Source organism: Microdochium trichocladiopsis, assembly GCF_020744255.1.
Source record: "Microdochium trichocladiopsis strain MPI-CAGE-CH-0230 chromosome Unknown B0I36scaffold_6, whole genome shotgun sequence".
Taxonomy (NCBI): domain Eukaryota; kingdom Fungi; phylum Ascomycota; class Sordariomycetes; order Xylariales; family Microdochiaceae; genus Microdochium; species Microdochium trichocladiopsis.
The window spans coordinates 2526856-2547952 of record NW_025763549.1 but is presented as its reverse complement, the minus strand read 5'-3'; the positions used below and the strand labels follow the sequence as shown (position 1 = coordinate 2547952).

General features: G+C 54.2%; 7 protein-coding genes across 7 annotated transcripts; 2 read left to right on the top strand and 5 right to left on the bottom strand.

Moving 5' to 3' along the window:
• Positions 1-1196: 1196 nt before the first annotated feature.
• On the bottom strand, positions 1197-4606 carry B0I36DRAFT_364131 (uncharacterized protein; the record flags this gene model as incomplete). Its single annotated transcript, XM_046158905.1, has 4 exons — positions 1197-2496; positions 2681-3564; positions 3629-3698; positions 3798-4606. The coding sequence occupies 4 exons, from the start codon at positions 4604-4606 to the stop codon at positions 1197-1199; spliced, it is 3063 nt and encodes a 1020-aa protein (XP_046011902.1).
• A 1667-nt stretch (positions 4607-6273) lies between these two features.
• On the bottom strand, positions 6274-7185 carry B0I36DRAFT_350462 (cutinase; the record flags this gene model as incomplete). The annotated part of the gene is made up of 2 exons (XM_046156889.1): positions 6274-6595; positions 6653-7185. 2 exons carry the CDS (start codon positions 7183-7185, stop codon positions 6274-6276), a joined length of 855 nt encoding a protein of 284 aa, XP_046011901.1.
• A 942-nt stretch (positions 7186-8127) lies between these two features.
• On the bottom strand, positions 8128-10913 carry B0I36DRAFT_350461 (uncharacterized protein; the record flags this gene model as incomplete). The annotated part of the gene is given in 4 exon segments (XM_046156888.1): positions 8128-8211; positions 8486-9248; positions 9268-10053; positions 10630-10913. 4 exon segments carry the CDS (start codon positions 10911-10913, stop codon positions 8128-8130), a joined length of 1917 nt encoding a protein of 638 aa, XP_046011900.1.
• B0I36DRAFT_385076 (uncharacterized protein) lies at positions 10835-13350 on the top strand (the record flags this gene model as incomplete). The annotated part of the gene is made up of 2 exons (XM_046161042.1): positions 10835-10958; positions 12953-13350. The coding sequence occupies 2 exons, from the start codon at positions 10835-10837 to the stop codon at positions 13294-13296; spliced, it is 468 nt and encodes a 155-aa protein (XP_046011899.1). The 3' UTR covers positions 13297-13350.
• An 85-nt stretch (positions 13351-13435) lies between these two features.
• Positions 13436-14435, bottom strand: B0I36DRAFT_385075 (RTA1 like protein-domain-containing protein; the record flags this gene model as incomplete). Its single annotated transcript, XM_046161041.1, has 3 exons — positions 14175-14435; positions 13998-14116; positions 13436-13927 (listed from the first exon to the last, which is right to left on the bottom strand). Exons 1-3 carry the CDS (start codon positions 14353-14355, stop codon positions 13436-13438), a joined length of 792 nt encoding a protein of 263 aa, XP_046011898.1. The 5' UTR covers positions 14356-14435.
• A 1375-nt stretch (positions 14436-15810) lies between these two features.
• On the bottom strand, positions 15811-16497 carry B0I36DRAFT_134130 (uncharacterized protein). Its single transcript, XM_046148264.1, has one exon. The coding sequence runs from the start codon at positions 16407-16409 to the stop codon at positions 16044-16046; it is 366 nt and encodes a 121-aa protein (XP_046011897.1). The 5' UTR covers positions 16410-16497; the 3' UTR covers positions 15811-16043.
• A 275-nt stretch (positions 16498-16772) lies between these two features.
• B0I36DRAFT_411634 (uncharacterized protein) lies at positions 16773-17543 on the top strand (the record flags this gene model as incomplete). Its single annotated transcript, XM_046161944.1, has 1 exon — positions 16773-17543. The coding sequence occupies one exon, from the start codon at positions 16773-16775 to the stop codon at positions 17514-17516; it is 744 nt and encodes a 247-aa protein (XP_046011896.1). The 3' UTR covers positions 17517-17543.
• Between the last annotated feature and the right edge of the window lie 3554 nt (positions 17544-21097).

Below are 21097 nucleotides of genomic sequence, written 5' to 3'. Positions count from 1 at the left end.
GGCAGACAACAAACACACGGAGCCCCGGCGAGTCTGTGTTCCTCGGTCGTCACCCTCGGAAATCCCTGGACCGGGATAAGCACGCATTCTACGGGGGGTTAAGTTATTGTTCACGGTTCGCGCGGAGCACCCGACTCGGCTTCCTTCGGTGGCGATGATCATCTGTAATGTTACAGTCAGCATTCATCAACTCTTGTGTAACCACCTCAAGAGAGAATGCAGACAGCTCCTCGATTGACACGCGCGATCTCGACTCCCCGCTCCGTCTGTGGCAGCACCCGGATCTGCGCGGCAGCACCCACGTGCGGTTTCAGCCAAAGCACGACATCTACTCGCTCGGGTTGGTGCTCTTTGAGATTGCCATGTGGCAAGACTTGCCGAGCTTTGACAGGCGCGAGGATCTGCAGACGTATGTGCTGAATCATGCCGGGGTTGTCGCGCACCGGATGGGCACAACGTACCGGGATGCGATGATGGCTTGCTTGGATGACGATTTCAGGTGGATTGAAGCGACAGCACCGGGGGATGGGAGAATCGCGTTGGTGTTTGCGAGTGATGTAGTTGCGAAGTTGCTGCTTTGTGTGGAAGGGTGCTATTAAGTGAAGGGGAAGCCGACCTTCCTACGAGGTGTGCCTAGTATCTAGTATTCCGTCTCATTGCCTTATCTTTCTTTAGCTCTCACCCGTTTCCCGTTTCCTCGCCCTCAGACGCCTCGCCCTCGTCCGATGTGTCATCGTCACTGGGCTCCCCCCCAAGCTTCACGACCATGTGAAGGTTCTGGTCCTGCAGATGGGCCATCGCCGTCTCGATCGTACCTCCGTGCGTCTTCTCCGCAAGAATTCGAGCCATGGTATCTCTTCTCAGCGTCACCGTCCCACCGAAATGTTTGAGTACCCGACACGTAGCCAGATCACCACCGCGCAACGCATACGTGAGGGGCGTCTCACCCACCCCGTCATAGGCATCCACCTCAGCACCGGTGTGCAAAAGCAAGTAGGCCATTTCGGCGTCCCCCCTGATAGAAGCCAAGTGAAGGAGGGTCATTTGCGCCTCTCCAGGGAGCATCTGGTTTACGTTCGCGCCGGAATCGATGAGAAGTTGGGTAGTGCCGACTTGGCCCCTTTCCGCAGCGGCACCGACGGCGTCTAACACGTTTTGGCGGCGCACGGCAGACGCGGAATCGTCTTGAAGGTCTTTCAACGCTTCTTCAGGAGGCGAGTCATGTTGTTCTGCGCGGCGTAGAAACACAACTTGACGGGCCAGGCCATGTCCTCGTCGTCGTCGGAGCCGGCAGTGCGGACAGCCTCATGCTTGTTCACCAGCATTTTTGAAATTTCCAGGCGGCCTAAGTAGACATCTTCGAGGTTTCGATCTATGCCATACGAGTGTCGCAGGCTATCTACGTTCGGGCTGAATAGGCGATGGCAATAGTCAAGGGCGTTGCAGTGGCCGGGTACTCCTGTGAGGATGTCCACCCGGGCATGCTTCGCACAGAGCTTGTTTGCAACTTTGGCGTGGCCGGCAAAAGCCGCGAAGTGCAATGCCGTGAAACCCGCGTGGTCGACGAAGTCGATGTGGTCTGGGGTGTCGAACTTCTCGAGGAGATAGTCGACGATATGGAGGTTCCCAATTTGGCAAGCTAGGTGTAACGCGGTTGTCTTCTTGTCGGGCACCACGATGAAGGACGGAACCATGTCCTTCTTCGAATGCAATGGTTCGAGGAGGTACCGTAGCGGGAGCAGAGCTGTGTCGAGGTTGGTCGTGAGATGCTCGAAGAGGATGTTCACATCAGGATGCTCTTCGTCAGGAGAATCGGGATAGATTGGCCTCCACATCGCGTTGACATCGGCGCCGTGCTGGATGAGAGCGCAAGCGATCTCAAAATTCCGGTGCAAAACTGCGTTCATCAGAGGCGTCCGGGACTGTTGTGTTAGGAAGTCGATCTTAATGCCCTCATTAGCAATCGCATCCACCACGGCCCCATCACATTGGAGACTCTCTGCGCAGATGCCCAGAAGCCTCTCTGCGTTCGGAATGCCACCTTCAGCAGAGTATTTCTTGGCAACCTGCATAGCATACAAGACATTTGTAGAGTCAGATATGCCGATGATGGTTTCTGTGATGTCAGCCCAGAGCTTTGCCTGGTCACTCGCCCCGCCGAGGAGACCTTCCTCGAGAATCTGTAACACAGCGGTAGTGCCCTCCGTTGATATGAGGAGCTGTGGAAGCGCCGATATCGGGACATTGGTACCCAAGTCGAATTCGCAGAGAACAGCCAGAGTGCGTCTCAAGTTGTCCAACCAGTCTTTGCCTCCATACGCGAGCCGCTCGTGGAATGGATGGAAGAGGATTGTGTGGACAAGGTAATTGGTATGGAGCCAGGCGCCAATGGATTCGATCTGATCAATCCCATCGAGCATGGGAGAGAGAACCGGCTGGGCGAGTATTTCTCCTCTTCGACGCAGCTCCTTGAGGAAGAAGTGGAGGATTTTCGGCCTGTTCCTCCGAATGGCAATGCCCACCGGTCTTGCTCCCTCGAATGAGTGTTGGATCTCTGCCCCGCATGAAACCAGTGTCCTTGCAAGTCCAGCCAGCCCCAGCTCTACAGCCCAGTGCAGTGCAGTGCCTCCGGAAGTAATGCCGAATATGTCGGGGGGGGGGGGGGGGGGGGGGGGCGAACGGTCCCTTTGCTGTGGCATCCAGGACGTGCTTTCCACTGCGTTCCAAAAGCTTGCCGAGGTCGGTGACATCCCTCATCTTCTCGACGGCAACAAGCCAGTGCCAAGGTGTTTCTCCTCGCTTGTTTGGCACCGAAGCATCTGCTCCGTGTTCGAGCAAGAGCCTGGCAATCTCGACATGATTAAACTGAACAGCAAGCAGGAGTGCCGTGTTGCCCTCGATATCTCTGGCGTCGATGGTCTCCAGGAGCAGTCGGAGGAATTGCCGATAACGGTCGGGATTCACCCCAAAAGCGGCTCCCGTATGCAAGAGCGAGTTTTTCCGTTGGCTCATCCAAAAGGCCTGTCTCCCGGGAAATGCTGAAAGTCGGATGGCCAATGATGTATAGGCGAATTCCCCAAACAATCCGTCGATCCAGTCTTTGAGATGGAACTCGGGGTGACACCCGTCTCCCAGCAGCACCCCAGCTACTTTCTGGGCCTGCTTTTGTTCAGCTCGTGACGATGCTTCAGGGTTGTACCGTCGCAGCCAAAGTCGTGCAAGAAGTGAATCATTTGCGACTCCTTGCTCTAGGAGCGTCTCGCATTCGTTTCTCGTCGCCGCATCCATCACCACCCCAGCCGCTTCGTAGAACTGCCTCAGCATCACTTGGGCGGTGGGTTGGCCAGCAAGAGCGGCTTTTCTCATCCAGGATACGGCGGAAGCCATGGTGTCTTCCGTCGGCCGAAAACCATCAAAAATTTGGAGGCTGAGCTGGAAAAACGAGTCGATCGCGGTGATCCGGTCCACGGCTCCAGGGTTTTCAGTAATGTCGGACATGCACTGACAGAGCATGGCCTTGACACCCTTGGGCACGTCGAACATCCGTAGGTGGCCGACGATCAACTGAAGTAGAGATGTGAGATGCCGTGCCATGTATACAGCTTCAGAAGAGAGCTAATGCACCTACACGACTTGCTGCGAACAGGCGCGATTCCTCGCCTCCAGTCCTGTTGGCGGTGGTAAGATCCGTCGAAGCCCTGTAATTATGTTTCTCAGCAAATATACGTCCACAATAGACTCGAGACTTCCCTGTCCTTGAGGCTGTCGTGTCACAGCAGCAGAATCTTCCAACTTACGGATATAAGTCATGGTGCAGTGACTCCACCGCCCTATCAAGGTCCCTGCGCTCTATCGACGCGGAAAGGCAATGTTGAAGACATCGTCGAGGAATTGACACTTCGAGTTGGTACGACCGAAAGCGAACGCCGCTGGCTGCCCGGCCTGTGAGAAGCATAGCCTTGTGATAGCGTTGTTCGAGGGAAACGGCTGCTTCGCCGAGGATCAAGTCTTCCTTCTTCCGCCGCCAGATATCTTCGCTGCTCTGGCCATCAAACGGGCTTTGACCGCGGAAGCAGAGCTTCCACACAAGAAGGCCGTACGAATATGTATCCGTGCCGCACAACAAACTGCTCGGAACGGGAGTCTCGTGCTCTGGTGAACTCCAAGGGTGCATTGCTGCGGTGGGTGTGATCATCCGGTTCTCTTTGTCGTTGATGACGGAGCTGCCGAAGTCGGACAGTTTTGCCCTCACACGCCCGTCTCCCAGATCAAAAATGAGGACGTTCTGGAATTTAACATCTCCGTGGATGACCCCGCTCGCATGCAGGGCCTGTAGGCCACACCCGATCTCCTGGCTGAGTTGTAAACAGGTCTCGATATCAACCTTCTTCGACGCGACATACTGCTGAAGAGAGCCGTGTTGGGCCTGCTCCAAAATCAGCACTTGAATCCAGGAGTGGGCGACCGGATCAATTCGAGCCCACTGAATGGAGTCGAGCTGGACGATGTTGTTGTGTTTCTTCAGCGGAGCATGGCAGAGGATCCGCAGCTCTTTCAACAGATCCTCATAGGCGTTCTTGAGAGAAAGGCCGGCGTTGTCGGTCATCAGGGGATACCTTGCGACCATCTGGCCAGGAAGTTGGCGAGTTTGGGAGCATGACGAGGGCGACGTTGCGAAGCAAATGGATCGGGAACGTGGTGCGGCATCGCTTGACAAGGTCATGAAGGTTATCGGGACACGGCGGAAGGAGAGGGAACTAGCTAACCGCCTAGTCAACTACAACAACGCCGGGATCAACAGCGCCGGCGAGGTTGGCAATATCTCCATACCCACGGCCATGGCGATAGGGATGCTCACAGGGATGCCCACAGCGTGGCCCATGGCGTGGCCCATGGTGCCGCCCACAGCCCACACTTAGTGATAATAACTCCAGGACTTTTTTTCCTTTGGTTATAGATTCTATGAGGACTTAAGCGTTTTTGAAAAGTGCCAATTTAGCTGTAAAACAGGTCAAATCCACAGCCGTGTGAAATTTCGCTATATGTCATAGAGAAGCCGGTTTCTGCCACCACCACCACCACCACCATCCGCACCCACTAAAGGCCTTAAAACTACAGGCGCCTCTTAGGCCCTCAGCGACAAATGAAGGCCTAAAAAAAGATTTCTTCAGCGCTATCTGCACTGTAAAATCGCAAAAAGAATTGGCCCAACACAGGGACCAACCTGTGTAGTAATCCACTTCCTTGTCCTACCCCAGGACGGCCCCTGCGTAACGCCCACTCGGCCAACCGAGCTCGTTTTGTCGTGTGATACGAACTGGAAGCTAATGTAGCTATATATGGTGTGCTGTGTGCAGTTGCGCTGCGGAGGGAAGTCACTATATCGTGTGTAAGCCAGAGGCGGAAGGCGCGGGGGGGGGGGTCGACTTTCAGGGGGTCGGGCGCTGCACGGCTCCGAAATTATGGAAAACCACCACAACTTCGTCAAAATCACGTCAATTAAGACGTTTAAAACACGAAAATAGAGCCTGAAATGAGGCAAATTAAATGGAAAAAAAATTGCATCGCCAACCGAGGACTGGGCTTCGGGGTTGCTGTTCGGGAAGTAGGTAAAGCTGTCGCAATATCACAACTGTCGAATATCGTTTCTCTCTCGATGGTTGCCGTGTCTCTGGGAAGAGATACCACTCTCAATCAATTGAGTGACTAGTCCAACTGATGGGTGAGAATGATACTTAGATTGATCGCTGGAGTATAAAGGTAATGACTGTCTGTCTAGGAGATCCATCGTGTCTATATATCCTTTGTCCTTCTGACGGTCATGGCGGTTCGTCTGTGACCGTCGGTCTTGGCACCTACGACGGTCATGCAGCTCATGTATGACCGGTGGTACCGTACCCGTTCCTTATCCTTATCGTGCTTACATAAGAAACCTGTGACTTGCCCTGCCGCATGATCCGCCCTTGTCCTTGGCCTGATCCTGCGGCCTAGTTGTGTGTGTCCTTTTTGCTTGTCCAAACAATCGTCCCCTGTTGGTCGGGTCGTCACAGGTGGGTGTTGGGGCCGACAACGGATCTTGGTGGGTAATCCGATTACCCACCCTACAAAACTGACCTTCGACATACTGTGGGTGCCCGTCGCCCTATGGGCTCCCCACGATGCCAAGCCTTCCACACCCGTCATCCTTCCTTGATTGATCCGTGAGTGATTGGCTGCCAGGGCGTCCCATGCGCGGTCTTCCTGGCCGCCCCTGTGTTCATTCCGTGACGGTTTCTATGCTCTAGCAGCCTGTTCTATCACAAACTGGGCAGCTGCAGGTGCTTCGGAGCCGTAGGTCAGATGAGCAATGTTGATGAATCCGCCGCTACAGACGGCATCGTCCGGGAGGCAGACCACCATCGTCTTGCCCTCGCCGCCAGTGATAGGAGTCTGGTTTCGCGGGTCCCCAAACGTCACCACCGAGTTGATCTTCGACATAGTGTCCGCAGGCAGCGAATCGGCAGTACTACGGACAACCAGAGCGCCCTGAGAGTAGCCAGACATGATAATCTTGGTGTTGGGGCAACTGGTGACGGCTTGGTTGATAAAGGCGGTCCTAATCAGTTAGTGATTTTCTTCCATCACCCCAACAGCTAATGAATGCACTACGCACATGCTCGGTACACCTTCTGTGCCGTTCTTGTTGAACCCGGCAAACGTCGCGGGATACTCAACACCCTGGACACTGAGGGACCTCCCGGCGAGTTGCTCGGATAAAGCATCGAGAAACGGTGGCCCCGTCACCAAGCCAACGTTGCCCGGCTCGGTTGTGCCTCGAGCGAATATGACGGTTACATCAGAGCAAGGAGCATTCTGCGCCATGTCGTCCCTGGTCGTTTCGATACCGACTGCTTTGGCCAGACCCCGTTGTAGCGGGGTTAAAAGCTTCCGTGTCGCGTCAAGAGCTCGTTCACCCGCGGGCAGACTGCTGAACATCCTCAGTAGCGTGTTCAGGGGCCTTCTGGGAAACTTGGCCAGAGGGCCTGGAATGTCCTGTCGTAGGTCGAGAAACTGGGCGGTGGCAGTCTGCCCGGTGGTGCCCTTGACGTCGGTGAAGGCAGGCGCAGCGTCGACGGGGACTATGAATTGAAGCGCCAGAAGAAAGGCAAGAATGGAAACGTGGCGAATATTATGCCCAAAGTCCATGTTGAGCGATGTTCAAGCACCGTTGTACTTGAGGAAGAGTCGATATAGAAGCTGATATGTGAATTGCGTAGGTGAGAGTTGCAGTGTAGCTTGAATGACCACAAGAAAGTAGATTTCTGATGCGAGATGTCTACCTTACTTTTTTTTATCCATTGAGTCAGGTGTTGGAAATGGAGTCGTAACCGTGCAACGCCCCACCTAGTGGTCGCGACTGTTCAGGAACAGTAGCGACGGCGAGGTGGGGCGTGGCACGGTTAGTACCCTGAAAAGCTTGGCTGCTGAAAGTCATGGAACTTGAAACGTGGAAGCTGAATTGCCGGTGCCCGCCTCCTAAACGGGCGTTTGCCCCGTGTTCTTCCTCCCAAACTGGCGTTTGCCCGGTGTCCTGCCTCGGAGCCATGTGATTCATTCCAGGCATGCCGCCGTACAGATTGTCCGTCCGATAGCCTTTCGGAATTGGGCGGTTACGATCCTACCTCGGTAGGCAGCCATTCCTTCGTCCAGTGCATCCGACCACGAACATTCGATCCAACTGCCGGGTTTCGGTAGCGTAACAGAACGGCTGAGAGTGAATCTCCTCTGTTTCAGCCCGCGGATATCGAATCTGGTCAGGCGTACGATGGTACGCCCAACGCTCTTGGGACTCTTGCGTGGTCGGGGAGAGTTATGGTTTGTGCGCCAACGGCTCCCACTCACTCCGTAATGTACCCCACTACAATATTCGAATGGCCTTTTTCTAGGCTCAGTGGTCCGATCCGGGGCCATTAACAGTTCAGTGCGTCCGAAGACGCTATGCATTTGGTATCGCTTCGCGACGACCATGGCATCGAATTGGTAAGGCATATTTAGTATGATATGCCTAATAGGGCGGCAGTGGCTGTGGGAGAGACCTATTCCGTGAGGCCGCCTGTTCAGATGGCTCTATCCAAGGACGAGTATTTCTTAAGATGGGGAAAGCATTATCTGCTCAGCCTTTGCAACGCTCATGACAAGCAGATGCAGAATACCTTCAAGGATCCCGGTGTCCTAAAGTATAACATGGAAAGCCCAGTGTTCCTCGCCTGTCATGCTGATCTCATGGATGGGTTCAATACTCGCGTGAAGCCAGTTGAGTCAAGTGCGAAGCAGTGATGAGCAGTACAAGTCCGGCACGGCCAAAAGATCCATGTCAACCTACAACAGATCTGACTACCCTTGCTGTGCTGCATCCAGTAAGGTTGAGCTTGCTGGCGGCTGGATGGTGCCAATCTCGACCCTGCGGCGGGGCTGTGAGTGTGGTACCCCTGGTTGTGCCAGATACCTCGCTTCTGGGCATAGCTCTGTGCGCGTTTCGAGCAAAGTACTCCGCCACCGTTGGAAAGGAGCTGGAGTCATCAGTCCTGCCTCGAGGCAGCTTGCTCGACAGTGTGCGGAGGGCGTCTTGTCGGATGAGCTTGGCGATGGCGTTCAGAATTTCATCACGGCGCTGGGCACCAGCCTCGTCGTAGACATCGGGTGCGCGCCACTTGGCATAGAGGTTGCCAGGGGACTCCCGCACCGTCACGTCGGTGATCTCGGAGAAGTAGTACGCACAAAGTCGGCAGGTGGGCTTGCTGCTGCCAACGTAGCGCCAGTTGTTCCAGTACGTCACGTCCTGGTTCTCGAGCAGGTATGTGCGGACAACGTTGTGTACAAGCACCTCGCCATGTACGAGTGGCGTGAATGACTCCTGCTTACATGCTTCGATGAGGAAGGCGTCGAGACCGAAGGGTTTGAGCACGCGAGCCTCAGCTTGTCTCAGCTCGACCTCAGCGGCTGGTACCATGCGTCCTAGCATCTCAGAAGCAGTTGCCATTCTTGCCTTCTTCAAAGGGTTAGGGTACGGAGTGCTGGATGGCACAACGATGATCTGTGCATGGTCAAAGAGCTGAGGCCAGCATCTATGTGCGCTGATGATGGATCGGGCGGAGACGTGGTAAGCTCTCAGACGCGGCCATGAGATGACGTAGCTGACGCCAATATATCGATGGGTTGACTGTAGCCTCTCTGGATGCCAGGAAAATGTCTTCACCATGACCTCTGGTCTGCATGTCATGTATATACATGATGACATCGGCGAAGACTGCGGCAGACACTTCGGTGAGCAGGGCTGAAGGAAAAGACCAGGATGAGAGGGGAGGGCCAGTAGAAAGCATACCCTTGGAATGTTCTTCACCCTCCTCACTTCTGGCTCGCTGAACCCGTGTGACGAGTTTGCGGAGCTCGATGAAAAATGCTTCCAGGTGGTCCGTAAAAGATAGGATGAGAATGCTGCCACCCACGAAATCTAATGATGGAAATCTTTCACCTACGTCCACTGTTCGTTTTGCTTCCACAGACATGCTTTTAAGATCCGCCACGCATCTGTCAATTTCTTCGGGCATGCGACTGAGATAACTCCTTATGCGTGGTTGGTTGTATTCAAGGATGTGGGGGAAGATCCTAGTGAAGAGCGACACTGGGTCCGGAGGGGCGTCTTGGACGCTCTGCACAAGACCAAAGAGGGACTGCACGAACTGGCCCAATTCCGTAAGAGCTGCCGGCGAACGTTCATTGGAGCCAAGGACATAAATAACGCCGTCGACATCCTGCAGGATGGCGACGCCGGTGACAGTGGCTCCGCCACGTCTCACATCGCAGACGTGTGCAAGTTTGTTCACATACGACTTGTAAGCCTTTTCAGCGTCGTCTGAGAAATCCACAGGAGGATCCACAGAGGTCCTGCCGAGGAAGACGGGATCTTGTTCGCAGGCTCTGCCCAGAGCCTCCTCAAACTTGATTGCCTCGTACAGTCGTCTCAAAAGTCTGGTGTGGACTGGGATGGGAGTGCGGGTAGCAGAATGCACTGGTCTGTAAGTGGGGGTGTTCAGTGTGATTTGGGAGAGACACCAACTTTTTCTAAGGCTGGACTGTCTTTTGAAGCAGCTGTCTTTGCATGCAGGTGCGATGTTGTCAAGCAAGCGATAGCGATGAATGCCGATGAGGGCCCCGAAACGAGGGCATGGATCACAAGCGGTCTTTATCTCGTGCTCAGATCTTGCAACCACTCGTACAAAGCTGCTGCTCGTTCAGCGTATGCGTGCTTGACATTACCGGGTTAATTGATCTGCTGAGCACTGCAGGCGCGACGCAGACGGTCAGTCAACCTGATGTCGGTTCACCGTGCTCTATTGGGCGCAGACCGCACAAGGTTGCACGTGGGGGTCTTGGACACAAATATGGACTGTTTGAGCTGTTCTCCAAAGAAATCTGACTTCTGATGAGGCAATCAACACGATCATACTATCAGCTTGCTCCCGATTCAGTATGATTGAATCATTCTCGACGGCAGAGGGCGACGACTCTGAGGCATATGCCGAGGATCTCGATCCATCCTTCCAATCCAGCCGCGAGTCGCGCAGGCGACAGACGCCCTCAAACACTTACATCAACCCCCGCTTACTCGTGGCTTCTGAGCAGAATTTGCAGTCCGACTTGACCCAGCAAGCTGTTGATCTCCTGGCCTCGGGGTGCTGATCGCCCTGTGGTAAACTGCCAGGAACTCCGTCAGCGTCCAGCCAGCTAGATGACGACTTTTTCTCTAACGACTTGCCTGCATGGTACTCTTCTGCCGCCAACCAAGAGATTCGCCATGCTCTGCCAGTACCCCGATCCCCGTATCCGGTCACAACCGATCCGACACAGTCCCAGATCGTGGCTCTACCTTTCATATGCCCAGTTTGCGGCCGTGCCCATGACTCCAAAATCAAACTCACGTACGTGCCTGCTATGTACTCGATACCGCATAACTCCTGACCCACTTGCGATGCAGACGTCACATACGAACACACACAGGCCCCATGCCATGTCCCAAACCTGGATGTCGAGAGGGCATGGACTACGGCAATAGCGTACAGCGTCACGTGTGGACAAAGCATGCAAATTGGGCAAGGGAAAAGGGGTTTAGGCCGCTTCGGACAGAATATGTGATTTATGCAAGATCAGCATTGCGAGGCCGGATGGATTAAAGAGGCACAAGGACAACTGTTGTAAAATGCGTATCCGGACTTGAAATATGTATCTTGGCTAATGCTGTATTAGCTTTCGTAACGTGTGACTGCTCTGAAAAAGCCTATGCATTCGGTTCTACTATGAACACGGCCATGTGTATTGAGCTCACTTACAGAGCACTTGAGAACCATATACAACCTCAATTTGCAGCTACTACGTATCGAGGCTGGGCAGACTCCAAAAAGTCCGATACGGAACTTGAGCCAAATGTGGCCATTGACCCTTGCAACGAAAATGCCGTCACAGAGCAATGCCTTGATATCTGCAAAGAAGCCGAAGCGAACCTGCGACCCTTTCAACAGGAACAAGCGGTCTTAAGACAGGCTGAAGGCAGGCGGGCTTCGCTCACCAAAACCGATAGTCTCGGCTTGCAAGACTGGTTTCAGACACAAACATTTCCGGAGAATAACTCTCCCAAAAGCCACACTCTACTGATGGGCACGCTCGACCGTCTACATGAACGAATCCACGGCCTTACCCAAGAGATATCTCTCTGAATAAAGAGCAGTCGCGACTTCAAGAGGAACTTGACATATCGAAACGGGGCCTGGAGGCCTCCAGCCTGGCTTAGAGGCATGTCGACCCAGATTGAACACATTATTGAAGAGGTCATTGCCGGAAACGATCGCGATCACGTCGTAGTAGTCGCGTCCCCAAGACGGATCAAGAAAATCACGGCTAAGAATCATTCGGCACAACTCGTCGGATCCATGAACGATGATACGCTGCCGAGGTTGTCTGAAGCCTGATACAGGAGCCAAACCAGAGCCACGGCATATTGCGAAGTGTGCCACGTAGGTTGCATCCTCGTGATGCGCAAGGTACGCGAGCTCGGCACTCGTTGTTTCAGGATCAGGATAATCCGAAGCCCACAACCACGACGTTTGAGGCGCCTGGATCATCAACGCAAGGGCACTAGATCACTATGGACACTGCACAGCATGGGAGGGCACCTACTTTTCGCGTGCTTAGTAGTCTGAGCAGGCCAACCAGTGGCGCCCAGGGGCGTGAGCTGATGCGGGAGGCCAACCAGGAAGTTTCTCAATGTCTCAAGTGGTAGGGCTTCCGCGTGATGCTTATCCGGAATAAGATCAAGCAGTTTCAGGATAAGTCATTCCTTGGTTTAACTCCATTCAGTGTGGCAGGTGTGGCAGGTGTGGCAGGTGTGGCAAGTGTGGCAGGTGTGGCAGGTGTGGCAGGTGTGGCAGGTGTGGCAGGTGTGGCAGGTGTTGGAAATGGGAGGCGCCATTGTGGAAGCACTCCAGGGCTGACGGAGGCGCTGGCTCCACACCCTCCCACAGAACGGAGAGGGCTGCAGCCGCCTGCTCGGTGACGCAATGAGGCTGCCCCCGGTCTTGGTTTCAACAGTGGGCCACCAGACAGTGCAATTGTCCGTTCTGCACTGTCGCTGCCCAGTCTCTGAACCTCTCGAGGCGCCCCAATGTAAAAGTGGCGCATAACCACCACGAGGATCACACAAATGCGCCAGTTTTTCGTTGGGGCGCCTCGCCTCTGGACCTCTGGACCTCTGGACCTCTGGACCTCTGGACCTCTGGACCTCTGGACCTCTGGACCTCTGGACCTCTGGACGACCGACAATATCCACCAGGAGGCCTGCTCTGTACACCACTGCCCAGTCCCCAAGGCTTTGCCGACCGAGGATGGAGGTGTGGTCGCGTATACTACCTCTCATGCCCAGACCACGATACTGCGGATGGATATCTCTGGGCTGGGAAGCTGGCTGTTTATGCCAAGGAGATGCGGGAGGCCGTGGATTTCCAGCCCACCGGGGATCTCTCTCCAGACAGAACCATCCACGTGCACGCGTCGAACGAGCCGGCTCGGACCGAGTTTAACTACAAGTACAATGACGCAAAGGAGACAACTGTCACCCAGAAGCTGGCAGAGAGCTGCTTCAACATCATCTATGACGATATGCCACTGCCCGGATGGTGGCCGTGGCCTGAGAAGTACAGTAATGGGGCCGGGACCGGCGACGAGTACAAGTCTGGAAACGTCGGCGGTGGAGGCAGCTTGATATAAGTGTAGTAGCTGCCATGACAATCAATGGACATGGTGGCCATTGTGATCCTCGCGCTCAGACTATTCTATTATTACATATAAGACGACAGTTCATCGAGTACTTGCAGCCCACGTCCCCGAGAGTTTCAGCGGTCATGCCTTACAGCGTAACTCTTCTAAGCTCGACCGTCTCATCTACATCTTGTTTCCTGCCAAACCCGCGGGCATGCATCCTCAGCCTACCAGGGTGCACGGCAACAAAGACAGCCACGATGAGCAACATTGTAGTACCCTCCAGGGCGTACAGATACACCTCACTGCTCAGCATCTCGCCACCAGGGCCCTCGTTGTACTCGATGAGCCGCGTAGTGTTTCGCACCACGAACAGCAGGCTGATTGCGTACAGGCCATAGACATAGCGCTGCCAATGCCTGATCCCCGGCTGGCCAGCACCAGTGTCAGTCGCCGACGCCATACGCCTGTGGAAGACAGCCGTCCAGGCAGCGAACAGTCCAAAGGCGACGATCTGCAGGACCAGACCGACGATGATGAGCATCCGCCCCCGCTGTGCCTCGTCCGCCTGCTCGCTGCCGGACATGATCGCTCCGGCGACCTGTATCACGAAGCACACCGTGTCGACGAGGATGAACAGCTTTGTCAGCAGGCGCGGGGCTGAGACGCGATCCTCGGCGTTGAGGGCCCGTGCGAGACGTCGGGGAGACATATATATGCTTGCGGCGCGGCGGTGCGGCGAGGAGCAGGAGGTTCTGCAGGAGGAACGGCAGGGTCTTGCGGACGTCGTCGTGGGATTCGGTGCGGAAGTAGTATGCTGCCGTCTCCACTGCGACGAAGTGTCAGTCTCTTCGGATCAGGACCTGTGTGTTTCTGGCAAAACCTACTGCCGCAGCCAATGATCAGGGGGATCGGGAACCAGGAGCGATACGGGATCAGGACCGCGATATGCATGATGCCGACGATGCCAAAGAGAGCCATGAAGGCGAAAGCGGGAGCTTGAGCAGGATTGTAGGGGTAGAGATCGAAAGGAGCCAGGCCCTTTGGCGTGTCGGTCTGGTTGGCCATTGTGAATCAGGTGGAAGTATCAGGGAGCTCGGGAACCACTGCGAACCGTTGAGTTGTATCGGGGGGTTGTTGGACTGGTGCGACGAAGATATGTCGACATAAGTACGCAGCGTCCACACCACTGCTTTATATAAATACCGGAAATAGCGTCTAGCCATATAAGTCGCAGTATCAGCCAGGCTGCCCATTTTTCTCGTTACAAATATTTGCCGAATGCACAACGGGGGGACGGAGACGAGGTCTGCAACAACAAGATCTGGCCAATCACATGATTTACGCTTTCATTTACGCATTCCACCCGGGCCTGCCCCACCCCCAACGTCACGATCTCCACCTGCACCTGCATGACCCGACTTCCTCGAGTGCGAATTGTCTGCCCCCGGCATGCTCTAGTTCTGGATCATCACAACCTGGGCGACATGCTCGCTCAAACTTCGGCACGGCACTGCCACGCTGCCGCAGTACACTAGTATCGCAGTCTCGCTGATAGCAAGCAGGCAACCACATTTGTACCTCTCGTCGGCCGTGTCCGCAACGCAAAGCAGAGGGTTCCGGTCTCGACACGAGCACAGACGAGATCAATCGCGCCACGTATCCTGACCACGATGCCTAGGCGTCACAAGAAGTCCCGATTTGGATGCTTGACATGTAAGCGGCGAAAGATCAAGGTATGTTGTCCTCTTGACCTCTGATGCCTCTGGTTCTCTACGGCTGCACGCTCTCTGATCCCTCAGAACCCTCGATACGCCTCGCATGCCACTCCTGAGGCACACTCCAAGCTAAGAAATCCAAACAGTGCGACGAAGCGAAGCCCCAGTGTGGCAATTTCGTCCAGTTCGGTGTCAACTGTGACTTCACCCCGTCTCCTCTGACACCACGACCAGCGAGCACAGCATCTCCAACGCCGCGAAGAGGACGGCCTAGGTCGGACTGGGCGTCATGGGCACAGCAGATCGCCTGAAGCTCGGCCGCTGAACGTCCGAGAAACTCCGAGGCTCCCTTCAGTACTCTCAACGCAGACGACATCGAGATATACCACCACTACATCACACAAGCCGCAGCCACCCTCGTCGAGCCCGGCGACGTGTCCGGCCTGCGGCTCTGGAGCGACGGCGCACCTCGACTCGGGTTCCGGCACCCTACTTGCTGTATTATTCCACGGGGGATTTAGTCTAAATCCCCGGGTTCCACACGCCCCACATGTCCGACTGCATCCCTGCATATCGTGAAGTCTCTCTCATTCTCTTCATAGACATGTCATGTCCTACGAAACGTCTGTGCGCATTAGAGGTACGCGTCATTCCAACCCCTTTTTCCGCGGATTTAGTCTTAGTTCGTTACCCCAGATTTCCCTTCTTTTCCCAGTAACCCACGATCCACCGACAATCCACAATACCAACAGCAGCAGAACAGCCTGCAGTAATACGATGCGATGCGGAACCACGTACCGACCAACTCAGCAACGACGCCGGAAGGCCACAAGGATCCCGACCCCGTTTTCACATACCTTCAGCTTTACGCCGATCCAACATACAATGTCCTGATCTGCCGCAGACCCGAAAGTAAAAGTGGGTTACGACTATTGGAGGCTATAACATCTATGCCCGTCGCTCTTCTTCACACTTTTCTTGACTACTTGAAGACACTGAGTAATGCCTATGATGGGCCTGCACCGGGCAGTTCATATACTACTGAGTGCAGCAAAAACTAACAGATTGGAGAGTAGTCGGACCGGCGAGTGGTACAACTGTGGGAGTCCGACGGCTCTTCGTGGAAGAGTCTGTGGACTGTGTAGAATTGTGGTTCCCACTTCCCGTTCTCGATCTTGTATATATCTGGCTATAGGTGAAGTTGGAATCTTCCGATTCCGTTTGACCCCCAGGCGCAAAAGACTCTGTGGTGCCTATCAAGGGGTTACCTGTAGTAACGGTCTCACAAATAACGTTCCAGATCGTAGGATCTGGGGAATATACCCAGGTGCTGCAAGTTGTCTGGGCCTGAACATGTTGAGCTAGAGCTGAAAGAGTGTAGATAGTAGTAGCAATGAGTAGCATGCTGATTATTCCGTGTGGAGTGCCCCAGTGTACTGCATCAATGAATATCAGTCAAGGACAAGCAAATACGCATGGATTACCATTTATACGCCTTTCTACCCCTTTCGGCGGGCATGGACACAAGAGTAATCCATTTCTGGATGATAGAACGAACATGCTACTGCAGTACAGTGCTTCAGGGGAACACAACCCAGTCGGCTAAGCCATAAACAACTATTGCCCCACCTACATCGCTAAACAAGTCATATATCCATTCCCACGACACCCATTTTACCCGTTGCTGTGCGTATTGCAATGCCTTAAGTCAAGTCCGTATACCAATATTGACTTTACTTGGGACCATGCCTCTCATCCGCCGTAAGCATGCCTTCAAAGCCCCGGTTTTTCGTCCTTCAGAAGCCCTTGCCTGCCACCGACACTACCAGCCTTCTAGGTCGCGTCGTGGAGTCAAAGAAGTCTCCCCAGGGCCTCTTGACACCTCAATCGTTGCCAGGTGTGCCACTTCACACGAACAATCTTACCCTCCCAGAACCAACGGTTTCTACACATGTTATCGATCGCGCGACAGTTATAAAACAGCGGAGCATTTATGGCCGACTAAGTACACGCCATAAGGCTGAGCTCCACAGCTATAAGGAGCAGTATGAGGCTTTCGAATGCGACAAGTTAACACATCATACTCTTCCAAACCCTCAATTCGCCTTCCGAGACCTGATGACGAACGATCAATACGCAGCTAATGTTCGTCCGATCCTCGAACGGGCATGGCCATGGCACGCCTACCTCGTCACTGGCTTTCTCGTCGCCGTCAACGCAAAATGGACCACGCAATCGACGACAGAACGAGGTGCCGGGGCCAGTGCCTCAACCTCAAACGGACAATATCGAGAGTTGATAGCAGCGGGCGAAAATGTCATTGCCTTATCGTACTCACTTGTAAGACCCTCGGTCTCGCTGACTACAACGGCACCATTTGTGACGAAGAAGTTCAGGATTGGTGCGCCTGTGCGTGCGAAGACTCTTCACAAGTTCATAGGGGATGAGAGCAAGGAGTTTGTAGTCGAGGATTCTGCCGAGAAGGATTTGTCCGAATCAGAGATAGGCTGAGGCAACTGTTCTCTAATCGGACGAAGCTCTACTTGCTTGTGTCATTGCGCGCAAGGACCAATAACATACCCCTAAATGCATAGACGGCATGTTGCATCGGCACAAGGTTGTTGGGTGAAGTGGTCCGTCACGAGTCGTCTCAGCAGGTGCTCAGCTCTACGAAAGGGTCGACTGCGTGATACCGGCGCTAAGAATGTGCGTTGTGCAAAAGTTATGGGTCAAGACTTCACGAGCACTCTTTGAACTCAGAATTGGCTATGCTCCACTTTTCATCTCTCACTACCTTTACGCCTTCTCTCTGTGATACAGTCTAATTCGAAATCGATGTCCGCCTTCCCCGAAGCAGAAGATTCTATGCGCACGGGCCATCCAGTCTTGGCAGCATCTGGTACAGAAGTGGACAAATGTGACGCACAGGTGGGACATCTCAGACAGCCGTTTTGTGCTCCAACGTCATTTGTGGCCTAGTTTGGAGTCTTCATGTATTGCATTAACGAGTTGATTTACAAAATCGGGTCATGAAAACAAACCTTCCCGCACTTGTTACGAATTGAACAAATCTCCCTCCTCGGGTTCTATAGCGGAGGTCAACATTGGTGTCCGCTTCCCACACTCTTTGACTTTTCCAAGACAATAGGGTACGAGTGATGACACAGTGCTAGCTGTTGTGGGGCTTGCGCCTCTGCAGTAGAGGTCTTCGCCCCCCGACACGGCGTGGCTCGGCGAACCGGAACCCGGAAGCTTCTAACCTGGCTATCTCACGAGGTGCACTAAGGTGCCGCACGAAGACCAGCAGGCAACCCCGGCCGATCAGGTCCTGGCTTTGCCTTACCCCCGTTTCGAGCAGATCGTGTCGGGCTTGGGCGTCTCCGGCCTTTGACTGCATGCTGACATCCGTGCCATTAGGGCTGACAATCCCGTTGACGGTGGTCCCAAGCCTGGTGAGCGGCCATGGTGCACCGTGACAAAAATCTCGTCCCAAAGTGCCCCAGCATTGGCGAGGACCTCGCCCAACCTGTACGACAGGGTTGACGCAGCTATGCAGAACAGCTCGCGGAATATCATGTCGTAGTTTTGGACAAGTTGGCCATTCTCCTGGACTAGTTTAACGGACCTCATGCCGCGGCCGCCACCGCTGGGCAGTCGGTTCAAGTGAGTCCTCATCCAGTCGAGCAAGGTCGCAACATTCGACCAGTTGCGAGACGCCCTGTACATCCAGTGGAAGAACGGGTGGGCGGTACTGAAGATATCGTCGGCTGATTTTTGGGGGAACGTCTCCGTAATCGTCTCGCTGGGCAGCAGGCCATCTGGGCTGACAAGGATCCTACCCCGATCGTCGAACACGGCCGCAGCCTATACGATCTGTTGCGCCTTTGCGGCATATCGCTTCCTCGTCCTCGCCGTACAAACTGCCGTGGTAATCATGACACAATACGCGGCGACAGACTAGCAGTGTCAGCAGAGAAAGAATTACGACCAAACAGAATGGTTTCGGCCAACTGACCAGACAGACGAGTGCTCTGACCGTGGTGTTCCTTGAAGCGTTGCTCTCGCCTAAAGCCGGTACATGTCGCAACGTGTACCTCGTTCCCAAGGCAGCGCACCAGTGCATTCCAGAACACGGCGCCCGCGAGGATGAAGGCGCAACAAATTCGCCTCAGCGTCCAGTTGGTCCAGGCGTTCCTGAAGACGAAAAAGAGCGACAGTGCGCCTGTGCTAAAACTGCCTTCGCAAAAGAGTCCGTGCGCACCCACCTTTTTGGAACATCACCACTTCACTGCTATCATTTCAATTCGTAATTACATGGCCAAATAGCGTTTAAATTGAATAATGAAGATATCTCTAGAGTTGCCGTGTTCTGCGCTTCAATACTTGGTTACCAGCCTTTTGCATGCTTACAGGCGGTGATGCGCCGGGGCAGACTCTGAAGTAGGGCTCTGACCTTGTGTTCTGGGATATCTTCCCACGCGTTTTTTATTATCTCTTTGGCGTACGCAATTGAGCTCAAATTGCGCTTCAGGTCGTGAAATCGAGGCTCTGTTTTATATATTTGACGCTTCAAAAGCCTCCAAACGTGCTCGATTGGGTTAAGATCTGGCGAGTGAGGTGGCCAGTCGAGAGTCCAGATACCATGTGTTTCGAGCCATTCCTTCGTCGCCGTTGCACGATGGATTCCGGCGTTGTCTTGCATGAAGGGATCGCCAGGCTCGTAGAACGGAAGGAGCCCTTCCTCGAGAACGTTGATATAGGTCCTGGAAGAGGCTCCTCCGCGTGGTGCGTCGGGATCTCCTTCGACAACAAGAATAGGTGACATTCCGGCCTCACCATCGCGATACCACACCATTCCCCACACCATAATAGAGATTTTGGACTTCACATGATCCTCTGGGTTCACCAGATCAGGGCGATACCTTTCCGACGATAATCTGAGGACCCATTGCGACGGTTGGTCTGGTTGATTCTGGACGGTATATTCGTCTGAAAAGAGCGTTCTCTGGAGGTGTCGTGCGCGATAGCCACGGCCATAATCAAGGCAGAATTGGTATCGCAATGCAGCGTCCTCATCTGTTAACTCGATGCGCCGCGCGGCACGCCACTTCAGAAGCCCGGTAGCCTGAAAAAATCGTCGGAGAGTTGGTACGCTGAATCGGCCGTTGAAGTAGCTGTAATGCTCCCTCCAGGTGGCTCTAGGCGCCTGACGGCCTCTGCGATACACCTGACGTATAGAGCGCCCTCGAATACGTGGTTTTACACCTTTTCGAGGCGTCGAAGTAAGGCGTTGTCGTTTCGTGGCTTTCGCGATCTGCTCGCCGACCCGTTGGCGTTTGGTGTTGAGGGCTTCCGCGATCTCGCTGTGTTTTGCGCCGGCAGCTGCAGCCCCCAACATGAAGGCGCGCTGCTCAGGAGTGAAGTCCTGGCATCTCTGGCGATTGCCAGAGATAATGTCACCGAATTGACGTAATTGCGACATTGCTGGACCTCGCAATCGCTGTTGAAAGGGTGTGTTGACGATGGTGGGGGACGCGCACGGATTCTATTGGTAACATAGGGTATGAAAGAAACCCTGCGTGTGGGCTCGCGACTCGCGCCCTGGCTAATCACAAGTCTAGATCCCTTCTAGTCATGACACCGACGACGTGCTCATACCACTACCGGAGTCAGAGATTGCGAGTACCAACAAGATCGGCTAATATGGATAAATGGAAACTGTGGGAGTTAGGCAGAGAACCAACAAAAGACAGGCTGGGAACGATCAGAATCGCTCAGGCCATGGAAACTCACAGCTAACTTCGACGGTAACGCGGACCTAGAAGGGTCTAATCACGGAGCCGAACGGTTACAAGGTATGCCGCAGCGCCGTAAGGGGAAACCTCAATCACAGTGGGTTTGAACTGGAGCCTGACAGGCGAGGGGCTTGTATGCGGTATTAGCAAAGTCTCCGCATCTACTTTGCAAATGCAACCCCTCTCCTCAAGTCGGCCTAGGAGCTCGAGAGGCGTGTGGACAGATAATGCCTCAGTTGACTCCCATTGCGGCGGCAGGGGTACCGCGGCGGACGCACCATGTTGGCTGAGGAGCGT